At 47.5% G+C, this 27,613-nt stretch overlaps 1 protein-coding gene across 1 annotated transcript in view; it reads left to right on the forward strand.

Annotated features, from left to right (window-relative positions):
- LOC137436818 (uncharacterized) overlaps positions 1-27,613 on the forward strand; it is a 41,251-nt gene that overhangs the window by 1,737 nt on the left and 11,901 nt on the right. Inside the window, exons 2-4 of the mRNA XM_068130955.2 lie at positions 22,018-22,183; positions 22,420-22,544; positions 25,559-25,627. Of these exons, the coding sequence (XP_067987056.2) occupies positions 22,018-22,183; positions 22,420-22,544; positions 25,559-25,627 (360 nt within the window). The remainder of the gene's footprint in view (positions 1-22,017; positions 22,184-22,419; positions 22,545-25,558; positions 25,628-27,613) is intronic.

Below are 27,613 nucleotides of genomic sequence, written 5' to 3' on the forward strand. Positions count from 1 at the left end.
TAACCAGACTTTAACCAGGCTTTAACCAGACTTTAACCAGTCTTTAACCAGACTTTAACCAGACTTTAACCAGGTTTTAACCAGGCTTTAACCAGACTTTAAGCAGGCTTTAACCAGACTTTAAACAGACTTTAACCAGGCTTTAACCAGACTTTAACCTTTTAACCGAACGAGTCATTCCAAAGACTTTAAAATTGTACGTGCTGCTTCCTTGCTTGACGCTCAGCATTCAAAAAGGATTGTGCACAGAAAAACAACCATACATTGGCAACCATTGCACAGGCTTTAATGGGCCAGTCTCCTACTGCATTGAAGTCCCTTGTTAGGGAACTCTTTTTTTTTTAATACCAAGAGGACACAAACTACAAACTTTCAAGAGGACACAAACTACAAACTTTCATTCTGTCTGTCCTTGAAGAAAAACGTTCATGTTAGTTTGCTCAAAGCAGCATTTAATTCCCGTGGGAATAGAAGCGGAAAGCCTGATACTTGGCCAGCACCTAAATCCACCTTCTTGTTGAAATTTCACTTTTACAGAGTCTACTTCAAGACAAAACAGTTTGGGATCACAAATGGCTACTCCTTGGCCTTGAATTGCAGTTTTAAGTAGCTCTAACTTAGATTATTGACTGTGGGACTTACACTGTCTAGCTACCTAAGTGGATCGCCCGGACAGTGGAAGCAGACTCTTCTGTCTTGCCAAGGAGACTAAGGGTGTGTTCTGCACTCCCCTGCCAACTGGCCTCAAAGGAATGCGAAATGTGGCAATGCCCGCCCCTTGAAATTCTGTCAAAAAATGGGCTGCCAGGTTACCTCTGCACAGGAACAGGGACGTGATAACTGCCTATTCTCCTTTCTTACAGTCGTAAGAAAATACCTCTTTTCATTATTACAGGACAATGTATTTTGTAGTATCGTGTACCCTAATTAAATTTAATATTTCTATCTGTGGTTGGTAAGGTTTATACCTTGATTTGTATTTATTTATTTGATTGCAGCCTGGGGCTGCATCATTTTTCTGGGGGCGTGGCTGTGTCGCTAATGCAATTGCCCCTTACCAGCTAGCTGGTACTCATTTTGCTGACCTCGGAAGGAAGACAGGCTGAGTTGACCCGCCTGGTGTTAATTTAACGGCACGACAGGGGCTTCAACTCAAGACCCTAGGATCTTAAGGCAGCTGTACCTTGATTAATGTTTCTAGATCATTCTTTGAGGTAGGCCTATATGACATCTGAATTGGCTCGGCTAAAAAAAATCCTCAACAATAACAACAAGGACACTTTATCAAAGTTCAATTATGGAAATGAGGTTTTAAGGAAATTTTGGAACCATAAAACAATGACTCCAGAATAAGTCATTCTGATCAGCTTTCCCAAAGCGGCGACGTGTAATGTGTAGGACAGGATTCATAGCATTAAAAGTAATTTTAAACCAGGGAAGGGAGGGTAATGCGGTTACTCTGAAGTAATTTGACGTAGAGGGAGGTGACGGGGTGGGTACATGGAGTGATAAATGCATGATGTTGAAACATTTTTCCATTCTCATACAATTTTTATTAATGTATGTGGGGAGTGGGAAGAATGGTGAGGAACACATGATTTGCAGAATTTTGTATTTACTTATAAACAAGTCATGCTCTTTCAGGTAAGGTTCAGGATGACCACCACCTGATAAACGCAGCACGCATTCCGCAATCATGTTAGAACTAGAAAGCATCTCAAAATGCAAAGACCGTCCACGTCCGCTTTGTACTCAAACTAAACTTGATGAAAACAACCAGCTAAAAAAAAATGTAAAACTTATTAATGAATGTTCGGTATATTCTCATAATAGAGGTTTGCTGAAAATTTGAGGTCAAAAGCTCAAATGATCTTACACGAGCCTCGATCTTTTATACAAAAAAAAAAAGATAAACTAGAAAGCATTTCAAAATACAAGTGGAAAAAAAATAAAGAAATACAGAAGTGATTTTAAAAAAGCCAGCCGTCTTGTGCTGCGCAGCGGCGGACGGGCTATTCAGGGATATTTGTACTTACTGTGACTTTGCACTTTGACCCAATTATTAATGTGTTCTTCACATTCTCATAATAATGGTTTGCTGAAAATTTGATGATAGAATCTCAAATGGTAAAATCGTCATGCCTCGGACACACACAGATGGAGGTGGATGTTTTCAGACCTGATAGGTGTCCGTTCCATCTCCTGAAACCCACCCACATGTGGAGATAGCAGCCAACAACAGTAACCTTTATGCACACACACACCTGCACATGCACAACAGTCTAATATCTCAGAATTAACCACAATAAAGCTTACAAAGACAATTACTTATGATGCACGAGCAACAAAGCTACAGGAAAATAATGATCTGAATTAACTGAATAGTTCTCTGTTTTAGGATGCTTCCGCTACCATGAATTACTAAAGATTAATGAAATTGTACTCACAGCAGATGCTACAATTTCCCTCTGTTTTTTTGTATACAAGATCGAGGCTCGTGTAAGAGCTAACAATGACAAAAAAAACATAAACGGACACATAAAACATACAATAAAGGGAGCGGGAGACAAGATGGGGGAGGGGGAGTGGTACTTTGACCCATCAGTCTATTTATATGATTGACAAATTACTTGATTTCAATTTAATTTCATATTTTGAATCCGAACATGAATCGGAAACACAAACCTGTATAGTTTAGCAGTACTGTACTTTGACTCAGAATATGACAATCAGCATCTCATCCCGAGCGCACAGAGTATAAGGTAATTGTTTTTAGTGCTTACGTCTGTCTGGCAGTGAAACAAATCGAGGATCATTCCAAACAGGAAACTTACTGTCTTTACGGATGTCAGAAAGGACACAAAAAACAGGCACGGATAATTTATTTAACGTGGTAAATAAGGTGGTGTAAAAGACGGTGTGTCAACGGCGGTAAAGTTCAGATTCAATGATTTGTTTTGTTGTTTTTTTTACTGCTAGTCAGGTTCACTATGTTAACAAATATAATTTCTTTCAAAATTTTGGGATTAGCAAACCTGTACATTTTTGGAATCTTCAGAGCATGGAGAATCTGAAAATCAATGTTGGCATTTGCACAGACACCTGCATGGCCGCCATTTTGGATTTTCAAAATGGCCGCCATAAAATACATATTTTGCGCGATCTCGGCTTCTAGTCAACCTAGAGACTTAATTAAATATGCTAATCCTATGTTTTCTGGGTCAAGGAATCCAATAAAGGCCTCAAAATAGTGCTCAGGATTATAGAAAAGCAACAAACAAAAGTAATTGAAAACCATTGTCTTTATATTTGTGATATAACTGTATTACATAATACATGATATTGCAAGTCCTTTGAAGTTATAGGTTGTTATAGGAAGTTATAGGTAGTATCAGATTGAACTATAAGTCCTATACACAGGATCTACGAGGTCTACACCGTTCAGGAATATGTTTTTACAGGTCTTCATCACTGTCCTGAGTGTCATTTTCACAAAGGTGTCTACGCAAATGTAAACATTAATTTTTGGATTCCTCATGCTCTGAATATTCCAAAAATGTATAGTTTTGCTAATCTACCAAAATTTTGAACGAAAAAACATAGTGAACCTGACTATGCCTTTAATACCGTAATTTTATTGCAATGGAATTATATATTCGAACACTGCAGAACACAAATCGCCTTGTTTGCACTTCCAAAACCCTTCCATTTAGTAGTACTTGGGCAAAATTTTATCGTCTCGACCAATCAAAATTGCCAAATGCTCTGAGGGCGGAGCAACAGCGAGGTTCAGACAAAATGGCAGCGCCTAGTGATACAATGACAGAGCTAACTTCGTCCAAAGATCTATTTGTTTAGTGTAGCTTTTCCTCAAAGATCGTTGCAAAATCGTCAATTCCTCCTAGAAGTGTTGGCAGAAGGTTTAGCTCTGGACTGTTCCATTTGACCCATCGGTTTCGTATGGATGCCATCACACCTGTTATTTAAAGGTCACAAATAAAGCTAATATAGGCCATGCTCGGAAACGCAAAGCAGTAGTTGAAAAGACCCTTCCCATGTCCTTTTTATCAAGACTGTGTGGGGTAAGATGTTCTATGAACACTCTAGTTGTAAACATTTTTCTTTCTATCACCTCATTTCTGGTCTTCCCACACGTGCCCTCAACCTGAGCAGGGTGTTCGAACCACACTGGCTCAGCTAGCAACCAAAACCTCGTTACCCTCCCAAAATGCAGGATAACTTCTCACCTCCACTTTTTAATCCTCCTCTTCTCTCAACTGTGGAATTGCCTACCTGAGTTTGTCCAAACATGTTCTCTCCACTCCTATAAAGTGGCAGGCTATCACCATCTCATGTTATCACCCTATACCTCTTCCTGATATTTTATATTCTTGCTGCCTCTCCTTCCCTGTCCACCCACATTTTCCCACTTTTACATAAACATTTTCCTGTCTGCTTACATGTTCCTTGTCTATGCAGTTCCCTTTTCCTGTCTATATGCCTCAACCTATGGTGCCTGTCTGTTTGTTCCTTCCCCATTTCTCCATCCTCCATTGTGTGCTAACTCCCTCCGCTGCATCACTGTGTCAATGTCTTCCATCCTTCGGTCAGCTCTTCTGTGAACTTCAACCTCTGCTAAAACACAAAAAAAAAGATAAAAGTTGCATGTACTTTTGCTGTTTACATATTTGCATTGCTGTGCATTCGTTTTTACCTCCCTCTCCCTGCTGGAAGAAGTGACCTTTTTGTTGTATCTAACATCTCCTTTATGAGAGTCAAGGGAGGAGCAGAAATCATGGAGTGTGACAGACAGCAGACCGGCATAAACAGACACTGGAAGCTTTTTTCCAGCCCTAATGTTAACCCCAGAGAGAAACAAGGTTTTCGTGATTCTAATAGTATTATGCGTCATTAATTGTATCATGTGTGACTGCACATAGCTTTTGGAGGACATTTATGAAAAATATCCAGCGAGGCAGCAATATTAGAGTATTTTTGACGAGGCAGTTACAAAACCTGCAAGGTGACATGCCTCACTCAAGGCATAATAGGGGAAACGCTGCTGTAAATGTCAGACCATATTTAGGAGGGCTGTCTCCTTTTGTAATAATTGGAACCTAAATGTGACAAGTATGAAACACAGGAACAGTTAAGTAGGAGCAAATTGCACAAACATTGCTGCGTTGTTGCTGTATCGGGGGTAAACGTATATGATAACGTCGCAAAACTCCTTTTTGTGATAGCCCATTGTGCACAATATGTTTGTTAAACTTTGTGATGAAAGTTTATTTTCAGTGTAAATTGCATCAGTGAAGATGATGGGATTGCAGGATATGTCGGTGGTAGTTTGCTCATATTCAAGTTTCCTCGTCTTGGTTTATTGACTCCTGATCAGTGAGAATCCAACCATAAATTACGTCAACCTGATGCTTTTTAGCCACGTCATTAAATGTTAGCGTATGCAATTTTTTGGGGACTGCAAATGCCCTATATTACATCTGCTGGCATTTCCTCATGGATGACAAATTATCCCATTTGAGAAGATAAAAGATAACTTTTGACTGAAGTACTATGTTCGAGTTCCAAACTCCTGCCTCTTAGTTCTTTGGCCAAAGTTTGTTTGTTCCAGAAGATTAACGTCAGACAAACAAGAGTGACAGACAATACCAAGCTAAACATTATATAAACAGATGCCATTCAATCTCAGATAGATACATAATCAACTGGAAGAAGAAGAATCGCGCACACGCACACACGCGCACGCGCACGCGCACACGCACACGCACACACAGTGGATTGGAAGTTTTCTGAATATGATGAAAGGACTGTGTTTAATTATCATTAGTTTTTCGATTGCTTTGTAAGCATCCTATGGCTCCTGGTTGCATCATTGCTGGGAGCACAGCTGTGCCGCTGATGCCCCCTGTTCCCGGTAAGCTGGTACTCATTTTGCCAACCTCAGAAGGATGGCAGGCTGAATCCACCCACCTGGTGATGTTTACCAGCACGACAGTGGCTCAACCTCAAGACCTTAACATCTTAAGGCAGCCACCTTAACCGTTAAGCCAACACCAGGTTTAGTTATCATTAGTATGAATATATTAAACAGTAACTTTTCTGGTGGATGTGGGGCAGAATTTATAGTACCGTACCTATTCCGAGGGAATTTTAGAGTTAGCCAAGGGATGTAGACTGACAAAGTTATAGGCCATACCAGATCAGGGAAGGTAATTACACAACTCCTGAAGATTGTTAGTGAGCCAGGTATGCTCTTAATCCACAATCCAATAGTATCATACTAATTCTCTTGGAAATAGCTTGGTTTCCAGAAGCTCACAAACCATCTCCTCAACGTGACTGATTTCCATTAGATTTAAACCCACAACCTCTGGTACGCAAGTCCATTGATCAAATTTGCCAATATACCACTGTGTCCAATTAAAGATTAAAAACTATCCACCATTCAGCATTATTGCAAATATTTTTAATCCTCAAGCCCACTCAATCACTCCTAACATTTCTTCCATTGGGCTTCTCCTCCAGCATCACCTCATGGCCAGGGATATTAGGTAGGGGTTGGAAGTTGAGAGAATAAGGGTCGGTAAGTGAAAACTGAAAAGGGATTTTTGGTAATATTTTGAACACAAATGAAATAGCAAAAGTTTGGAAATGTCCAATGAAGGATTATCCATATACGAGCAGAAGCCCATGGTAAAGATACCATTAAAGCGCGGCGTTACGCGCGCTGCTTGTGAGCAAGGAGGAAGCGGACAAGCGGTAACATATAAACGTCTTTATTGTAAGACTACACTGTAACACTGAAATGCTCCGGGCTGGTCGCCCGGTGTATATCATGAGGCCACGCCTACCCCTCGGGCGTGGCCACCGCCCACTTGGTGCATGGAATGATGTCACCACGCCAGTGGGCTTTTGTGTCCGCCACACGCGCCCCCCCAGAATTCCGGCGCACCTGGAGGGCCAGTTTGCGGGGCAGACGAATGACCCGGCCGAAGCGCCCCCTGGCGATCGGCGGCGTCCGGGGTGCAGGGATGCCAGGTGGGATGCCCCTGGCTGCCCCTGGGATGGGTGCAGGACCGGGGGGCGGCGTGGCGGCGGGGCTGGGCGGTGCCGGGGGTCCGCCCGCAGGAGGGCGGCCCCGACGTGGGGGTCGGGCCACTGGCGGTGGATGGTCCACATCGAGGTGGGCCGGCTTGAGGCGGTCTACCGAAACGCGGTCAGGAGTACCGCCGATGTCCAGGGTGAAGTGCTTCGCCCCGGTCTCCAGCACGCGGAAAGGCCCGTCGTACGGGGGCCGCAGTGGTGTCCGATGGGCATCGTGGCGGACGAAGACGTACTCCGCCGTGCGAAGCTCCGGGGCGACGTGCGTCGGTGGGTGCCCGTGGCATGCCGTTGGCACCGGGGCGAACCTCTGGGCGGTCTCTTGCAGAGCGGAGCGCTGCTGTGCCGCGGACCATGGTGCTGTGGAGTCGGGGAGGAACTCGCCCGGCACCCGCAGCGGTTGCCCGAAGACCAACTCTGCCGCGGATGCGCGCAGGTCCTCCTTGGGCGCCGTCCGGAGGCCCAGCAGGACCCAGGGGAGCCTGTCGACCCAGCCGCTGTCGCGGAGGGTGGCCCGGAGCGCGGCCTTCAATGAGCGGTGAAATCGCTCACACAGGCCGTTAGCCTGGGGGTGGTAGGCCGTGGTTCGGTGCAGCCGGACCCCGAGCCCCTGCGCAACCGCCCCCCATAGCTCCGAGGTGAACTGGGGGCCGCGGTCGGATGAGATGTCTGAGGGGGCGCCGAACCGGGCGACCCAGGTGGCGATGAAAGCCTGCGCGACATCGGCCGCCGTTGTCGACGCCAAGGGCACGGCCTCCGGCCACCGGGTGGTGCGGTCCACCATGGTGAGGACGTAGGTGAAACCCCGCGAGGGGGGCAGAGATCCCACCAGGTCCACGTGGACGTGGTCAAACCGGCGTTCCGGCACCGTGAACGGGGCCAACGGGGCCTGGGTGTGCCGGTGCACCTTGGCGCGCTGGCACGCGAGGCACGTCCTGGCCCAGCCGCGGACGGCCTTCCGGAGGCCATGCCAGACGAACTTGTCGGCGATCAGCCTTTGGGAGGCCCTCGCGCCCGGGTGGGACAGGCCGTGGATGGCGTCAAACACCTGGCGCTGCCAGCCCGCGGGCACGATGGGGCGAGGACGCCCGAGGGAGACGTCGCACAAGAGGGCCACGCCCGCGCCGTCGAACGGCACCTCGGTGACGCGGAGGCCCATGACGGCGGTCCGCAAGGCCTGGACGTCGGGGTCAGCGGCCTGGTCCGCTGCCATCCGGGCATAGTCGATGCCGAGGTGGACTGCGTGGGCGACGGCCCGGGAAAGGCAATCCGCCACCGGGTTGTCCTTCCCCGCGACGTGCTGGATGTCCGTCGTGTACTCGGACACGGCCGAGAGGTGACGCTGCTGCCGGGCCGACCACGGCTCGGTGACCTTGCCCATCGCGAAGATCAGCGGCTTGTGGTCGACGAAGGCAGTGAACGCCCGGCCCTCGAGCAGATGGCGGAAGTGCCTGACCGCCAAGTGAAGTCCGAGCAACTCGCGGTCGAAGGTACTGTAACGGCGTTCGGGCGGGCGAAGCTGCCGGCTAAAGAACGCCAGCGGTTGCCAAGCTCCACGCACCCATTGCTCGTGCACCGCGCCCACCGCGTAGTCCGAGGCATCGGTGGTGAGGGCGATCGGTGCATCGGGCGCCGGGTGCGCGAGCATGGTGGCGTTAGCCAAGGCGAGCTTCGCGCCCGTGAACGCCGTGTCCATCTGCTCGGTCCAGGTAACGTCGCCTTTGCCCGGCTTACCTCGGAGAGCTTCGTGCAGGGGGCGCAGGAGCTGGGCGATACGGGGCAGGAACCGATGGTAAAAGTTCACCATGCCCAGGAACTCCTGCAGCCCTCTGATCGTGCGGGGGCGCGGAAACCCCTTCACCGCCTCCACCTTGGCCGGCAGGGGGACGGCTCCGTGCCTGGTGACACGGTGCCCCAGAAAATCGATTGTGGCAGCGCCGAACCGGCACTTTGCGGGGTTCACAATCAGGCCATGCTGGCCCAGGCGTTCGAAGAGCGTGCGGAGGTGGCGTAGGTGCTCTTCGCGGGACGCGCTGGTGACGAGGATGTCGTCCAGGTAGACGTAGACAAAATCCAAGTCGCGCAGGACGCTGTCCATCAGTCGCTGGAACGCCTGAGCCGCATTCTTCAGACCGAAGGGCATGCGCAGGAACTCGAAGAGTCCGAATGGCGTGATGACCGCCATCTTCGGGACGTCCTCCGGCCTGACGGGGACCTGATGGTAGCCGCGTATGAGGTCCACCTTCGAGAAGAAGGACCTGCCCGCCAAACGGGTGGAAAAGTCCTGAATGTGGGGGACGGGGTAGCGGTCGGGAGTCGTGGCGTCATTGAGACGGCGATAGTCCCCGCACGGTCGCCATCCCCCGCCGGGCTTCGGCACGATGTGCAGCGGCGACGCCCAAGCGCTCTCTGAGCGCCGAACGATGCCGAGTCGCTCCAGGGTAGCGAACGCCGCTTTTGCCACCGCCAGCTTCGTCGGCTCGAGGCGGCGTGCCCGGGTGTAGACCGGTGGCCCGACGGTGGGGATGTGATGGGCCACCCCGTGCTTGACGGCCCCCGCCGAGAAGGTGGGCCGCGTGAGGGCCGGGAAGCCGGCGAGGAGGCGGGTGAATGCGTCCGCTGCCGGAAGCGTACAGACCAACGTGGCCGGAACCGAATCATTCGGCAAGCCACTTGGCAAGCCGCTCGTTGAGCTGGGCAACGCACAAGCGAGCGAGCTGAACGTCTCGGCCTGGACAAGCCGTCTGCGCTTGACGTCGACCAGGAGCCCATTAGCGCACAGGACGTCCGCGCCAAGCAGTGCCATGGGCACGTCGGCGGTGACGAACGTCCATCGGAAAACCTGCCCTCCAAACCGCAGAGAGAGGCAGCGTTTTCCGTACGTACGGATGGGCGTCCCGTTCGCGGCAAGCAGTGCGGGGCCCCTACCCGCGGCGTGCTTGTCTGACGTGCCGGCGGGAATGACACTCACCTGCGCTCCCGTGTCGCACAGGTAACGGCGCCCGGAGAAGGTGTCCGTTATGAACAGCAGGCTGCTCGAACGGCCGGCGCTCATCGCCACTATTGAGCGCCGGCCCGGGCGTTTCCCGACCCGTTGAAGGAGCACGGCGGATGACACCGCCGAGCTTCGTGGCCGAACTTGGCGTGGAACCAGCACCAGGTGGTGGAGCTGGAGGAGCGCGGCTGGCTCCGCCCGGCCGGTGGAGTTGGCGGGTTTCCCCGCGGTGGCGGTTTTCGCCGCGGCGGTGGGCGGGGCGTGGCGGCGTTCACGAGGTGCGTATCAGCATGCTGCTGAACATCAGCGCGCTGTAGAAGCTGATGCTGTGGAACATGCTGCTGAACATCAGCGTCGAGGGCCGTGACGGCCACGCCGACGCTCGCCCGCGTGTCCGAAGCGGCGAAGTACCTGTCCGCCTTGGCGGCCAATGCTCGGGGTTCCGTTAGCTCGGTCCCGGCCAACGCGAGGCGAACCTGCGCTGGAAGTTGGCGCCGGAATAGCGAACCGGGGGCTTCGTCGCCCAACAGTGACAGCATATGGTCCATTCGGACCGACGGGCGCGTCTCACCGAGCTCGGGGAGATCCAGGAGGCGATCGGCCCGTGCGTCGTCCGTGAGGCCGAACGTGGCTAGGAGTAGCCGCTTGAGTGCCTCGTACTTGTGGCCGTCCGGTGGGTGGCGAAGGACGGACACAACTCGAGCGGCCGTGCCGGGCCCGAGGGAGGCGACGACATGGCAGTAGCGCAGGTCGTCGATGGTGAGGCGCCGAAGCTGAAATTGGGCTTCGGCTTGAACGAACCAGACTTCGGCCTGGGCCTCCCAAAATTCGGGAAGTTTAATCGCCATTGCCTTGTCGTTGGCCATTGCAATGGCGTCGTGTTCGGAAGGATCGCTACGGCAGATCCAACGTCGAGGGTCACCAGTAAAGCGCGACGTTACGCGCGCTGCTTGTGAGCAAGGAGGAAGCGGACAAGCGGTAACATATAAACGTCTTTATTGTAAAACTACACTGTAACACTGAAATGCTCCGGGCTGGTTGCCCGGTGTATATCATGAGGCCACGCCTACCCCTAGGGCGTGGCCACCGCCCACTTGGTGCGTGGAATGATGTCACCACGCCAGTGGGCTTTTGTGTCCGCCACACCATGATATAAAAAATAAGAAGCCTTTTATTCTTGCACTGTTTGAAAGAGCTCACAAATAGGGGTGGTGCGGAGGTGGAGGGGAGGGGGGGGAGGGGAAGGAGGAGGGGGGTGTTTATATTTCTTTACAGGAAAAAGAAAATATTATTTTTGGCAGTCTGTTGCCTATACACCGCCCGGATTTAATTTGTTGCCTGGTTGAAAAAAATTGCAATTTCCCCGTAGGTGTGGATTCATTTGAAGCAATTTTTACTTTATCGTTTTTTTACTCCCCGAGGAGTGTTTCCGTGCTGCAGGGAAAGACAGACAGCCAACAATTACCCTTATATATACATATTTATGTGTCCAATTAAATTGTGAATATATATATATATATATATATATATATATATATTCTCATTATTTGAGTAAACAACAACAACAACAACACCAGGCATTTTAAGGCCATTTTCCCTGCTAGAGCGGGGGTTAGCCTTGTGGGCCCCATGACAATCTTCTCCATTTTGCCCTATTTTCTGCATCTCCCCTCGTTAACCCCCTTGCCCGCATTTCTTCTTCCACCGTCTTTAACCAAGTCTTTCTCGGTCTTCCCCGTCCTCTACTTCCTGCTACATTCATTTCTATCACTCTTCTCAACCAGTCATTTTCATCCTTCCTCAACACATGACCATCTCAACCTGTTCCTCTTCACAGCATCAATCACAGGCTCTATTCCCATCATCTTTCGCAATTCATCATTTGTCTTCCTCTCTCTCAACGATACTCCGCACATCCACCGAACCATTCACATTTCCACCCTTTCCAGCCTTCGTTGCTGCTCTACGTTCATTACCCATGTCTCGCTGCCATAAATCGTAACACTTCTCACACATGCAGCATACACCTTTCCCTTCAGCTTCAACGACACTCCCCTCCTCATCAGCACACCACTCAGTTCCCGTTCATTGTTTGAGTTCATTATTCATTATTTGAGTTCATTATTTGAGTGAACAAGTTATATATTTCCAAAGGAAAAATATTGAGACTTCTTCAATTACAGAGTTCCTTTTATCGGTAGCCATATGGAAAATAAAGTATTACAAGTTAATGTTTCAATGTATTGCCTTCTAATCTATCAAATGCTTATAACATGATTGTATCTTGATGATGTCTGGTTAGAATCCATCCTTCCATGGGTAAAATTAACTTATCTTGATTTGTTGGATTTATCTTCTTGTTTTTTATATGACTTCACCTGTCTCTACTTGCAATCTAACTTTCTCTTTTCCCATCTCCCTTTTTCTTTAACCAACTCTTGAACACCCTTGTAGTTGTGAGAAAAGAAATCAATAAGTGTCTGTTGAACGAGCTGTGAAGCATGAGTAGGTTCACAAAACGTTGAGGCTTAAATATGGAGCATAGGGGAGGGTGTGGCTGTGAAATGAAGCAGGAAGCACAGAGTGCACTGTTAGTTTGACTCGATACCATAGGCTCTGTCTGAGCTTGCCGATCTCTTTTCCCAAGCAATGTCTGTGGGTAGACGTGTGGTGGCTTGCCCAGCAATTCGCAGTGACGGATTTACTGTCGTGCGAAGAAGGTGGATAAAATTAGAATATTTCCTCTTTCTATCATACTGTATATCTGTACATGCTATTCATGTTCACCTCCACTCATTTGTTCCTCTTTTTCCCGCCTGTGGAATCAACTTACACATCCTCTTCAATCTCACTCTTCCCGCCAGGTCTTCAAGACAGATTTTCACCACAATCTCATATCATCCCCCATGCAGAACCATGATCTTTTCTGCCCTCGTTAACCTTCCCCTTCCTACACCCTAATACCACCTCATTCCAAATTCCCAGTTTTTCCTTCCTCAGAGTTTCCTTCTGTACCCATCTCATCCACCCCGTGCGTGCTCGGGGTCACCTCATCCAGTCCTGTCACCTCATCCAGTCCAGCTCCCCTGCCCCTCATTCCTCCCTCTCTCTGTGTGTTTGTTTGTTTCTTTTTCTTTTTTCTCTCTCTCTCTCTCTCTCGCTCTCTCGCTCTCTCGCTCTCTCGCTCTCTCTCTCGCTCTCTCGCTCTCTCTCGCTCTCTCGCTCTCTCGCTCTCTCGCTCTCTCGCTCTCTCTCTCTCTCGCTCTCTCTCTCGCTCTCTCTTTTCGCTCTCTCTCTCTTTTCGCTCTCTCTCTCTCTTTTCGCTCTCTCTCTCTCTTTTCACTCTCTCTCTCTCTTTTCGCTCTCTCTCTCTCTTTTCGCTCTCTCTCTCTCTCTTTTCGCTCTCTTTCTTTTCACTCTCTCTCTCTCTCTCTTTTCGCTCTCTCTCTCTCTTTTCGCTCTCTCTCTCTCTTTTCGCTCTCTCTCTCTCTTTTCGCTCTCTCTCTCTTTTCGCTCTCTCTCTCTCTCTCTTTTCGCTCTCTCTCTCTCTCTTTTCGCTCTCTCTCTCTCTCTTTTCGCTCTCTCTCTCTCTCTCTTTTCGCTCTCTCTCTCTCTCTCTTTTCGCTCTCTCTCTCTCTTTTCGCTCTCTCTCTCTCTCTTTTCGCTCTCTCTCTCTCTCTTTTCGCTCTCTCTCTCTCTCTCTTTTCGCTCTCTCTCTCTCTTTTCGCTCTCTCTCTCTTTTCGCTCTCTCTCCCTCTCTCTTTTCGCTCTCTCTCTCTCTCTTTTCACTCTCTCTCTCTTTTCGCTCTCTCTCTCTCCTTTCGCTCTCTCTCTCTCTTTTCACTCTCTCTCTCTCTCTTTTCGCTCTCTCTCTCTCTTTTCGCTCTCTCTCTCTCTCTCTCTTTTCACTCTCTCTCTCTCTCTCTTTTCGCTCTCTCTCTCTCTTTTCACTCTCTCTCTCTCTTTTCGCTCTCTCTCTCTCTTTTCGCTCTCTCTCTCTCTTTTCGCTCTCTCTCTCTCTTTTCGCTCTCTCTCTCTCTCTCTTTTCGCTCTCTCTCTCTTTTTGCTCTCTCTCTTTTCGCTCTCTCTCTCTTTTCGCTCTCTCTCTCTCTCTTTTCGCTCTCTCTCTCTCTTTTCGCTCTCTCTCTCTCTCTCTTTTCGCTCTCTCTCTCTCTCACTTTTCGCTCTCTCGCTCTCTCTTTTCGCTCTCTCTCTTTTCGCTCTCTCTCTCTTTTCGCTCTCTCTCTCTCTCTTTTCGCTCTCTCTCTCTCTTTTCGCTCTCTCTCTCTTTTCGCTCGCTCTCTCTTTTCGCTCTCTCTCTCTTTTCGCTCTCTCTCTCTCTCTTTTCGCTCTCTCTCTCTTTTCGCTCTCTCTCTCTCTTTTCGCTCTCTCTCTCTCTTTTCGCTCTCTCTCTCTCTTTTCGCTCTCTCTCTCTCGCCCCCTGCTGGCCGTTCGTGTGTTGGGCGTGGCAAGATGGCGTGCACTCGTGTTCGTGTGCTGTAGCTCTGTGCTTATGTTGGTTTCCGCCCCCCCCCCCCCCTCCCCATTCCTTTTTTTCCCATCGTGCTTTTGTCGTGTTCTTCGTTACCACCTGTCCCTCTTTTCCCTCCCTTGAGACAGAGAGAGTGAGAGAAGAGCCCAAGGGTGAGAGCAGACCCGTTCGGTTCAGTTTACCTGCTCCGTCGGTGCTGTTTACCTTACTCGCGTCGTGAGAACTTTATTATTTATTATTTCATTTCGACTTTATTTATTTTGTGTCCTTTCCGCCTGGTCAAGGTGGAAAGGTGAGACATCGCCGTTATGGCGAGTGTTCGTGCACGGCAGGAAGGGTTTGAAACCCTAACAAGGAAGCATGCTTTCGTGTGTGTCCCTCCCGAAGGTGTTCCTACCGAGGACATTATCCTAGCTGTAGGGAATGTTATCGGCGATGGAAATGTCCGCGCCGCGTCGCGGATGAACCAAAAGTTTATTGTTTTCGTGTCGGACGAGAAGTTCGTGCATGATGTTGTTAGTACCGGTCTGTCATTGAAAGGTGGGCAGTTCGTCATGGTTTCCCCGATGGACACACCGGCGATTAAAGTTATTATTTCAAATGTCGCTCCGTTTATCACAGATGATAAGTTAATGGCTGTTCTGACCCGGTATGGAACTGTTGTTTCCCGAATCTCGATGATTCCCCTGGGATGTCGGGATGAACGAGTGAAACATGTTATGAGTTTCCGGAGACAAGTATTCATGGTGCTTCCTGATCGCGGCGACGATACAGGACTAAACATCTCGTTTAAAATTTCGGTAAATGATCGTCAATATCAAATGTAGGCCTACGCTTCGTCAGGCACCTTAACGTGCTTCCTTTGTGGAGCCTTCGGACACGTTAAAAGGTTTTGTCCCAAAGCATCTTGTACGAAGTGCGGCAAATTGGGACACACCAATGTGGGCTGTAAAAAAGAAAACGCCCTGACCGTGCTTCCTCACGCCTCGACCGTGCTTCCTCACGCCTCGACCGTGCTTCCTCACGCCTCGACCGTGCTTCCCCACGCCCCGACCGTGCTCCCCGACGCTCAAACCGTGCTCCCCGACGCTCAAACCGTGTTCCCCGACGCTCAAACCGTGCTACCTGAAGCCCCGACCGTGCTTCCCGACGCCCCGACTGTGCTTCCTGATGTCCCAACTGTGCTTCCTGATGTCCCAACTGTGCTTCCCGATGTCCCGACTACGCTTCCCGAAGTCCCAACCGTGCTACCCGAAGCCCCAACCGTGCTACCCGAAGCCCCAACCGTGCTTCCCGAAGCCCCGACCGTGCTTCCCGACGCCACGACTGTGCTTCCCGATGCCCCGACCGTGCTTCCCGACGCCCCGGTGCTACCCAAACCCAGTGAGATGGCACTTGGTGATGCTAGTACTGCTGGCGAACCCATGAATGAAGAACTTGTCATACTGACCAAAAAACGGAAAGCACCACTAACAAATAGCCCCGATGGTGCGATAAAGAAGGCTGTCTTGGGCAGAGACACTGTCTCTGCAAAAGAGGGCAAAACGTTTACAGCAAACGAAAATATCGAACGCCAAAGTGGAAAAGAGGATGTTACTGATTTCCCAGGCTCTGAGAATAAAAGCTACATTGATCCGAACAATGCGGCCATTTTTGAGCCTGAACGTGAAGCCCTACGGTCCCCCCTCCAGTAGCTGAGCGGACTGGTGACCAAACAAATTGCTCTGTCTTACAAACAGAAATCGTAACCCCGGCTACGCAGAGATCTGCAGCCATTTGCCAAAGCACACATAAAGAAAGTAAGCACCAGTCTGCTCGTGAGTGTGTACCAGAGTACCCAACGAAATCTCAGGAGATGCCTCCAGAGGAGCTTGTGAGAGCTGCAAGTAAGGCCCAAGATCCAGGCGGGACATTATCAGACCTGTCAGAGTCTGAGGACGAGGTGGAAGTGACTGAGCTGTCACAGTCATCAGCATCTCAGTCACAGATACCCCCCCAACACATCGTGTCGTTTCTAGCCGAAACGTACAGACAGCGTAACATAGTCATTAAAGACTATTTTGACGATTTGGTTGCATTCATCCACACTGCAAAATCCATAATTAAAACGCCTGAACAATTTGACCTGAATAAGTCACAATACCACAAGTTAAGAAAATTCATCACACGTGCAGGTGTAGAGTGTTCCCAGCCACAGGCTGATTTCATCAATACAGGATGAAAACTATAAAACTTGCAACTTTAAATATTAACGGTGGTGGTGCTAGCCACCTCTGCCAGGTTCAAGTAAAAAACATATTTCAACGGAAAAAGGCGGATGTGATCTTACTTCAAGAAACTCACATCACACCAAATGTGGAACATAACTGGCATCAACTTTTTAAGAGCCAATGCTATTTCAGCAATTTATCAGCTTCATCTGCTGGAATCGGCTTCTTGCTGAAGCCAGGCCTCGTGTGTGAGTCATGCCATTTTCAGGAGGTAATAAATGGTCGGCTTAGCTCTCTCAAACTAGTAAGCCATAACTTCCATTACACCATTTTTAATGTGTATGCGCCAAGTGATAGCGTAGAGCGTAAGTCCTTCTTCACCTCAATGATAAATCACTTAAGATCAGTTGATTTTGATCATTGTGTGTGTGTCGGAGGTGATTTCAATTGCACCTTCGACCCATCGGTTGACAGAAACTCTGTCGAACCCCATCCTGAGTCCCATGTACACTTATCCAATTTTTTTAGCACAATGGGCTTCGTTGATGTTTGGCGGTTGCACCACCCAAACACATCCCAGTACACCTGGTGTCGATGCGCCAATAGTCGAGTATCCTTGGCAAGGCTTGACAGATGGTACATCAACGTACCCTTTAAAAATACTGCGGTTTCTTCAAATCTTTTCCCTTCCGTGTTTTCAGACCATCATATGGTAACCCTAAACCTTTCCTTTCCCCAACCCGCAAATAGGAGCGCTTATTGGAAGTTTAATGTTAGACTTCTAGAAGATGGTATGTTTAAAGAAGCCTTTCGTGTTTTCTGGGCAAGTCTAGTAGCAAAGAAATCTTCCTTTTCTTCATCCAGCATATGGTGGGATAACATGAAATCTCAAATTCGGGTTTTTTGTCAATGTTTCCAATCACACAGCACAAACGACAAGCACATTACAATGGCCCGGTTGGAATTGGATATTCTACAATTGGAGAGTAAATTGGCTCATGAAAATAATGACGCCAATTACCGGTTATTGCTTGTAAAGAAAGCTCTTTTAAGGGAGTTAGTTCAAGAGAAAGCAGCCGGTACATTAATTAGACTTAGAATACAGAATGTAAAATTATCAGACACCCCAAACAAGTCATTCTTTCATTTAGAATCCTTAAGCAAGCCATCACGGCTAATCTCTTCTGTTTTGGACTCAAGAGGCAACGTTGTTGTCAATGAGGATGATGTTAGAATAAACATTATTGAATTCTTTACAAAACTTTTTGAGGAGCAGACTGTTTGTAATGATACAATGATGGATTTTACCTCTCACCTCCCCTCCCTAACTGAGGCTCAACGGTTGGAGCTTGACCTACCAATCACCCTCCTTGAGCTAACCTGTGCTTTTGCTGCCATGGATTCAGGGAAAGCTCTGGGTATTGACGGTCTACCTCCCGAATTCTTTCTGACATTTTGGGACCTTTTAGGCCCTGAGTTGCTGAATGTTTTGGACACTTCTATACAGACTGGTATAATGCCGCTGAGTCTAAGAAGAGCCGTAGTGTGCTTGCTCCCGAAAACTGAAGATCCCCGACTTTTGGTGAACTGGCGACCGATCTCCCTGCTGTGCACGGACTACAAGCTTTTTTCAAAAGTACTAGCTAATCGACTAAAAAAGGTTATTGGTGATCTAGTACTACCAGAACAGAGTTACTGTGTTCCTGGAAGATCCATCCATGATAATATTTCTTTAATCAGAGATCTCATTGATGGTAACCGTGTTAAAGAAGACTTTGGAATGATGTCGCTTGATCTTGAAAAGGCATTTGACAGTATCGACCATAAGTTTATGCATCATGTGTTACAGGTATGCGGCCTCGGAGCAAACTTTCGTTCCTACATTTCCTTGCTATACACAGATGTATTTAGTTTAATTAAGATTAATAATGTGCTGGCTCCCCCCATCAAGGTTCGGAGAGGGGTTCGGCAAGGGTGCCCAGTCTCTGGTTTATTGTTTGCTCTTTCTTTAGAGCCTCTTCTCAATCTACTGAGAAAGAAGATTTCTGGAATAGCACTTTCTCCCATGAGTGCACCGCTAACCCTATGTGCTTATGCGGATGACGTCTGCATCTTTGTAAAAGATAAGGATGATATTGATATCCTTGTTGAGTGCCTATCAAAGTTTCACGCTGCCTCCTCTTTAAAAATCAATTGGAACAAGAGCAAGACATTATGGATACCCTCCCCTTATCGCAACCTTCTTCAGCCTGTACCACAGCTGCCCCCATCCCTCTCCGCAGGGTTGCAGTGGGGAAATGAGGGAATTAAGTACTTGGGCATATTCCTTGGTTCCCCACAGTATGCTCAGAGAAATTGGGATGGGGTAATTGAGCAAGTGGGAGAAAGATTGAACCGATGGAAAAGGGTTTTACCTCATTTGTCCTTCAAGGGCCGTGTGCTAGTGATCAACAACTTAGTTGCCACAATGTTGTGGCATAGGTTCATCTGCCTGCAACCGCCGGAGGCCCTACTCAAAGCAATCCAGGGCAAACTGGTGGACTTCTTCTGGGGAGGCTACCACTGGCTACGACCCGATGTGATATGTCGCCCCTCGGCTGAGGGTGGCCACAACCTCGTCGACATCAAAGCCTGCCTAATGGCCTTCCGGCTGCGGTCCATTCAACGTCTCCTCTACATGGAACATCTGCCAGGCCGGCTCCCTGCACGCCTTGTACTGCAGCGAGCGGGTAGGCTCGGGTACGGGTTTGAACATTTTCAAATGAACCTCCAACATGTCGACACATCGGTTCTCCCTGCTTTTTACCAAAGCCTCTTAAATGCCTGGCAGAGCCTTTCTGTGAGTCGTCAGGCGGACACATATGTAACGAAAATGCTGGCACACGAGCCTTTGTTCTATAACCCTCTCTTTCCCGACATTCCAAAGAGTCGAGATTTTTGCCAACACTTTATAGCAGCTGGTATCGTGAAGGTGCGGCATCTCCGACATGACTCAGGGTATGGTTGGAAATCCGTAAGTGAAATCGCCGACCTGACAGGGATTTGATCCCATAGGATGATTGCAAAAATTTTGAGGAAAATGATTCAGGTGGGACGGCAACTTGGCCTAACTTGGACTCGAGGTACAGAAGAAGATCTAAATGAGCCGACAGTGCCTAAATTGATTGTTGAACCCATTCAAAATGATTTGCCCCCTGTTAGCGATGGGTCAAAGCTTTTCCAGACAATGGACAGCAAGGGCATCTACAAGATGTGCCTCAAGCTGTTAAATGGGAACCCTTCGTTAAATGGAGTTACCCGATGGAAAGGATTGTTACCCGGAGGACCCCCCTCCGAACCTATCTGGGAAGCCATGTATAGTGAGCCCACATCCAAAAGAACAGGTGATCTCCAGTGGCGTTTGGCCCACTGGATTGTTCCCTCCAACACGTTTATTAGACATTTTTCTCCTGTATCTGTTTGTTGTCCCTTCTGTACAGTCAATGAGGACTTGTTTCATGCATTCATAGACTGTATCCGATTATTTCCTTTGTTTCATTGGTTGAATTACATTGCACATGAAATGCATGTTACTTTTTCTTTGAGAAATTTCGTCTTTGGTTTTGCTCCTAAACAGAATCCTGCATCTAAACTGTTTAGTTTCCTAATAGCAACTGCGAAACTTGCTGTTTATTTGACAAGAAAAGACAAACTATCTGGCAAACCGATAGAGCACTGCAATATCATGTTGTCTTTTAAGGCATTAGTCTCAGCAAGATTGAAACTGGAGTTCACCCTTTCCAACAAGGCCGGAAATTTTCAAAACTTTGTTGATACTTGGTGTGTTGGTGGGTTTTGTGAGGTTAAAGAAAACGAATTTAGAATACTGTTGTGAGATACTGATTGTTTCTTATTTGATGATCATTGGGTGCTTCTTCCTTTTTTTTCTTTTTTCCTTTTGTTGGCATTATTGATTTCATTGCAAAACGTGTATATTGTTACTTTTATATTTTTGTAATAAAAGGACTAAAAAGTCAAAAAAAAAAGTCTCTCTCTTTTCGCTCTCTCTCTCTCTCTTTTCGCTCTCTCTCTCTCTCTCTTTTCGCTCTCTCTCTCTCTCTTTTCACTCTCTCTCTCTCTCTTTTCGCTCTCTCTCTCTCTTTTCGCTCTCTCTCTTTTCGCTCTCTCTCTCTCTCTTTTCGCTCTCTCTCTCTCTTTTCACTCTCTCTCTCTCTCTCTTTTCGCTCTCTCTCTCTTTTTGCTCTCTCTCTCTTTTCGCTCTCTCTCTCTCTCTCTCTCTCTCTTTTCGCTCTCTCTCTCTCTTTTCGCTCTCTCTCTCTCTTTTCGCTCTTTCTCTCTTTTCGCTCTCTCTCTCTCTTTTCGCTCTCTCTCTCTTTTTGCTCTCTCTCTCTCTCTCTTTTCGCTCTCTCTCTCTTTTCGCTCTCTCTCTCTCTTTTCGCTCTCTCTCTCTCTCTTTTCGCTCTATCTCTCTCTTTTCGCTCTCTCTCTCTTTTCGCTCTCTCTCTCTCTCTTTTCACTCTCTCTCTTTTCGCTCTCTCTCTCTCTTCGCTCTCTCTCTCTCTCTCTCTCTCTCTCTCTCTCTCTCTCTCTCTCTTTTCGCTCTCTCTCTTTTTCACTCTCTCTCTCTCTTTTCGCTCTCTCTCTCTCTCTCTTCGCTCTCTCGCTCTCTCTCTCTTCGCTCTCTCTCTCTCTCTCTCTCTCTCTCTCTCTTCGCTCTGTCTCTCTCTCTCTCTCTCTCTTTTCGCTCTCTCTCTCTCTCTTTTCGCTCTCTCTCTCTCTCTCTCTCTCTCTCTCTCTCTCTCTTTTCGCTCTGTTGCATCCTGATCCGTTCAGTGTTCTAGCTCTTGTGGGAAAATCTTTGCTGATTTGAAAGTAGACGTTGATGACATAGTCTTGTGTATTGTCGATTATATCATGTTAAGAAGTGTTATTATCAATAGCTCTATTCTTAGGAAATATTTCTCATCAGTCCTCAAGAGAAATCAGTAGTTTTTTTTTTTTTAAAGACCAATTTTCTTGTACTTTTACGTGAGTGCTGAAGTGAGAAAAAAAAACCCATGAACGCCAGTCACCAAAACCATCGATTTACTGGCATGGCAGCATCACGTAAACAGCACCCACCCATTTTTGGCCTACGTATCCTGTCCCATCTCTTGACATGACCTTGTTATGTGCTGAGACATTCCTTTCTCATCCCCTAGGAACACGATTCTCGTGCCAAGAGAATGGTGTTTTCTACCTGGTGAATATTTCCACCTCGATGTCGTACAGTATGGCACAAGAGGCGTGCAATGATGAAAATGTCAAACTTGCTACAGAGGAACAACTACAGAAAGCACAGAATGGCACCGACTTCAATGTTTGCTGGTGAGGCTACATTGAGTGTGTATATAACGTACCTTCCTTCAACATTGCAGCGAGTTTATTTGAAAGCAGCAACGGCTAACCCAACAATGATAATGTATATATGTCGAAGTGCTTACAACGAAATACGTTGCTAATCGTGTGTGCAATAGTTGCTGTAATTGTATCTGGCAGGCCGCATGGCCTGTCTGTCTGGCCCAAACTGCGTCAATATGGTGTGATGATGGCGGGGCATGCAGGATCGGATGGTTAGAAGGAGGTAAAAACACAAAGGAGCAGGTGAACAACACAGAGAATTGTGCACACGATTCTACCGTCAATTCTTCAGCACTGCTATTTGGTGCCTTTTGCTACGATGCTTCAGGTAGGCTAATGCGTGTTTTGCTGCTTATCAAGATATCTACATAAAAGTGGGGAAGTTTAACGTTGACGTGGACATTTTATTATAGAAATGCTGAAATGCAATGATATGTCGTCAACCCGATGAGAAGTCACACGCGCCGTGGAACAGATGTGTTTCATTAGATTCCTTGGGAAGGAAGGATTCACGGGAGACCGTGCACAATTTGGTGATGCAGGAAGGATTCACAGGAGACCGTGCACAATTTGGTGATGCAGGAAGGATTTACAGGAGACCGTGCACAATTTGGTGATGCAGGAAGAAATTTACAGGAGACCGTGCATAATTTGGTGATGCAGGAAGGATTTACAGGAGACCGTGCACAATTTGGTGATGCAGGAAGGATTTACAGGAGACCGTGCACAATTTGGTGATGCAGGAATGATTCACAAGAGACTCTGCACAATTTGGTGATGCAGGAAGGATTTACAGGAGACCGTGCACAATTTGGTGATGCAGGAAGGATTTACAGGAGACCGTGCACAATTTGGTGATGCAGGAAGGATTTACAGGAGACCGTGCACAATTTGGTGATACAGGAAGGATTTACAGGAGACCGTGCACAATTTGGTGATGCATGAACGATTCACGGGAAACCGTGCACAATTTGGTGATGCAGCAAGGATTCACGGGAGACCGTGCATAATTTGGTGATGAAGGAAGGATTCACGGGAGACCGTGCACAATTTGGTGATGCAGGAAGGATTCACGGGAGACCGTGCACAATGTGGTGATGCAGGAAGGATTTACAGGAGACCATGCACAATTTGGTGATGCAGGAAGGATTTACAGGAGACCATGCACAATTTGGTGATGCAGGAAGGATTCACAGGAGACCGTGCACAATTTGGTGATGCAGGAAGGATTCACAGGAGACCGTGCACAATTTGGTGATGCATGAAGGATTCACAGGAGAGTGTGCACAATTTGGTGATGCAGGAAGGATTCACAGGAGACCATGCACAATTTGGTGATGCAGAAAGGATTTACAGGAGACCGTGCACAATTTGGTGATGCAGGAAGGATTCACAGGAGACCGTGCACAATTTGGTGATGCAGGAAGGATTCACAGGAGACTGTGCACAATTTGGTGATGCAGGAAGGATTCACAGGAGACTGTGCACAATTTGGTGATGCAGGAAGGATTCACGGGAGACCGTGCACAATTTGGTGATGCAGGAAGGATTCACAGGAGACCGTGCACAATTTGGTGATGCAGGAAGGATTCACAGGAGACCGTGCACAATTTGGTGATGCAGGAAGGATTCACAGGAGACCGTGCACAATTTGGTGATGCAGGAAGGATTCACAGGAGACCATGCACAATTTGGTGATGCAGAAAGGATTTACAGGAGACCGTACACAATTTGGTGATGCAGGAAGGATTCACAGGAAACTGTGTGCAATTTATTGATGCAGGAAGTATTCACGGGAGACCGTGCACAATTTGGTGATGCAGGAAGGATTCACAGGAGACTGTGCACACTTTGGTGATGCAGGAAGGATTCACAGGAGACCGTGCACAATTTGGTGATGCAGGAAGGATTCACAGGAGACCGTGCACAATTTGGTGATGCAGGAAGGATTCACAGGAGACGGTGCACAATTTGGTGATGCAGGAAGGATTCACGGGAGACCGTGCACAATTTGGTGATGCAGGAAGGATTCACGGGAGACCGTGCACAATTTGGTGATGCAGGAAGGATTCACAGGAGACCGTGCACAATTTGCTGATGCAGGAAGGATTCACAGGAGACCTTGCACAATTTGGTGATGTAGGAAGGATTCAAAGGAGACCGTGCACAATTTGGTGATGCAGGAAGGATTCACAGGAGTCCGTGCACAATTTGGTGATGCAGGAAGGATTCACAGGAGACTGTGCACAATTTGGTGATGCAGGAAGGATTCACAGGAGACTGTGCACAATTTGGTGATGCAGGAAGGATTCACAGGAGTCCGTGCACAATTTGGTGAAGCAGGAAGGATTCACAGGAGACTGTGCACAATTTGGTGATGCAGGAAGGATTCACAGGAGTCCGTGCACAATTTGGTGATGCAGGAAGGATTCACAGGAGTCCGTGCACAATTTGGTGATGCAGGAAGGATTCACAGGAGACTGTGCACAATTTGGTGATGCAGAAAGGATTCACATGAGTCTGTGCACAATTTGGTGATGCAGGAAGGATTCACAGGAGACCGTGCACAATTTGGTGATGCACTGTCATTTAGTTGTTTATTTCAATGGTGCAGAGTTCAAAAATCGCCGAAATTTGATGAGCCATCTTGAGCATTGCCGCATGCAACCAACTACCGTTATTGAAGCAGATATTAAACATGAACATGTTACAAGGTTAATTTTGGAGTTATAGCCATATTAGCATCCAGTACATTAAATGTCGGCGGTAGAAGTGTGGAAACAATCATTCTTTCTCACTTTAATTTCCATAAACTTACTGCAAGGTTTCAAGGACCCAAGAACCTCAAGTATACCAGATCACAAAGGGCCTGGGTACTATTGTAGAGATGGTTTGAGAAGTTATACGGCATCCCCCATACAGTCTAGACCTGTCACCTCATGCAGTCCAGCGTTGCTTCATCTCTTGATACCATTTAAATAACATGTGGGTGGCATTACATTTACAAATGGTGAAGATGACAAAGACCACATCCTAAAATGGCAGCACACATATCCTAAATATTTATACGCAGATGTTGGGACAGGTGTGTACGTGTAGCAGCAGGATACCCTGAGAAATTGATCAGGTTAAAAAATACAAAAAACAAAGCTTTACTTTTTGAATGAACAAAATAAAAAGTCCACGTGAACCTTGAACTGTCCTCGTCGATTCCATTTTGTGTTATTTTGAAAATGTGTAACAAAAAATTGAATGTGGCGAAGGTCACATCTTGCCGTTTGTGGAAGGGATGAAGGCCACATGTAGACACGTTTAATCCATGTTAGTTTCCTCTTTCCACAGCTGTCAACATATCCATTCGTTGCCGACCTGATGACATGCCCATATTGGGTGTGCACCCTTACAAAGCAGGTATTTCTCAGCCTAGAAACGCATCTTCAACACTGCAAACTCGATTTCAAGGTTCTTATGTATTCCTATTGCACATGAAAGTTCCAGAGAGTAATTCATGGAAAAAACATTTAAGAGGTTGCGGTGGATATCACACAAAGCACAAAGGATGTAAAATGTTCAACCAAAAACAATGGAGTGGTGATCACAAAGCCTTCGGTCAGTCACAAAAAGGACATTAAAAAAAAAAAAAACACCTTTAGAGGCCATTTTTTCCCCGCAAAGCGGGGGTTGGCCTTTTTCGGGAACCGTGGTTGTTGTTGTTTTTTTGGTCCCCTTTTTGAAGCAATGTTTTACTTTGATGGTTGTGTTGCTTTGATGGATGTGTTGGTTTGGCAGATGTGTTGGTTTGTCGGATGTGTTGGTTTGGCAGATGTGTTGTTTTGATGGTTGTGTTTCTTTGATGGATGTGTTGGTTTGGCAGATGTGTTGGTTTGGGGGATGCGTTGGTTTGGCAGATGTGTTGTTTTGATGGTTGTGTTGCTTTGATGGATGTGTTGGTTTGGCAGATGTGTTGGTTTGTCGGATGTGTTGGTTTGGCAGATGTGTTGTTTTGATGGTTGTGTTGCTTTGATGGATGTGTTGGTTTGGCAGATGTGTTGGTTTGTCGGATGTGTTGGTTTGGCAGATGTGTTGGTTTGTCGGATGTGTTGCTTTGATGGTTGTGTTGGTTTGGCAGATGTGTTGGTTTGGCAGATGTGTTGCTTTGATGGATGTGTTGCTTTGATGGATGTGTTGGTTTGGCAGATGTGTTGGTTTGTCGGATGTGTTGGTTTGGCAGATGTGTTGTTTTGATGGTTGTGTTGCTTTGATGGATGTGTTGGTTTGGCAGATGTGTTGGTTTGTCGGATGTGTTGGTTTGGCAGATGTGTTGGTTTGTCGGATGTGTTGCTTTGATGGTTGTGTTGGTTTGGCAGATGTGTTGGTTTGTCGGATGTGTTGGTTTGGCAGATGTGTTGGTTTGTCGGATGTGTTGGTTTGGCAGATGTGTTGCTTTGATGGTTGTGTTGCTTTGATGGATGTCTTGGTTTGGCAGATGTGTTGGTTTGTCGGATGTGTTGGTTTGGCAGATGTGTTGGTTTGTCGGATGTGTTGGTTTGGGGGATGTGTTGGTTTGTCGGATATGTTGGTTTGGCAGATGTATTGGTTTGTCGGATGTGTTCGTTTGTCGGATGTGTTGGTTTGGCAGATGTGTTGGTTTGGGGGATGTGTTGGTTTGTCGGATGTGTTGGTTTGGCAGATGTATTGGTTTGTCGGATGTGTTGGTTTGGCAGATGTGTTGTTTTGATGGTTGTGTTGCTTTGATGGATGTGTTGGTTTGGCAGATGTGTTCGTTTGGTGGATGTGTTCGTTTGGCGGATGTGTTGGTTTGGCAGATGTGTTGGTTTGTCGGATGTGTTGGTTTGGCAGATGTGTTGTTTTGATGGTTGTGTTGCTTTGATGGATGTGTTGGTTTGGCGGATGTGTTGGTTTGGGGGATGTGTTGGTTTGATGGATGTGTTGGTTTGGCAGATGTGTTGGTTTGGCAGATGTGTTGGTTTGTCGGATGTGTTGGTTTGAGGGATGTGTTGTTTTGATGGATGTGTTGCTTTGATGGATGTGTTGGTTTGATGGATGTGTTGGTTTGGCAGATGTGTTGCTTTGATGGTTGTGTTGCTTTGATGGATGTGTTGGTTTGGCAGATGTGTTGGTTTGTCGGATGTGTTGGTTTGGCAGATGTGTTGGTTTGTCGGATGTGTTGGTTTGGCAGATGTGTTGGTTTGTCGGATGTGTTGGTTTGGCAGATGTGTTGGTTTGTCAGATGTGTTGTTTTGGTGGTTGTGTTGCTTTGATGGATGTGTTGGTTTGGGGGATGTATTGGTTTGGTGGATGTGTTCGTTTGGCGGATGTGTTCGTTTGGCGGATGTGTTGGTTTGTCGGATGTGTTGGTTTGGCAGATGTGTTGCT

This window comes from Myxine glutinosa, chromosome 11 (genome assembly GCF_964187855.1).
Source record: "Myxine glutinosa chromosome 11, kmMyxGlut1.1, whole genome shotgun sequence".
NCBI classification, from domain to species: domain Eukaryota; kingdom Metazoa; phylum Chordata; class Myxini; order Myxiniformes; family Myxinidae; genus Myxine; species Myxine glutinosa.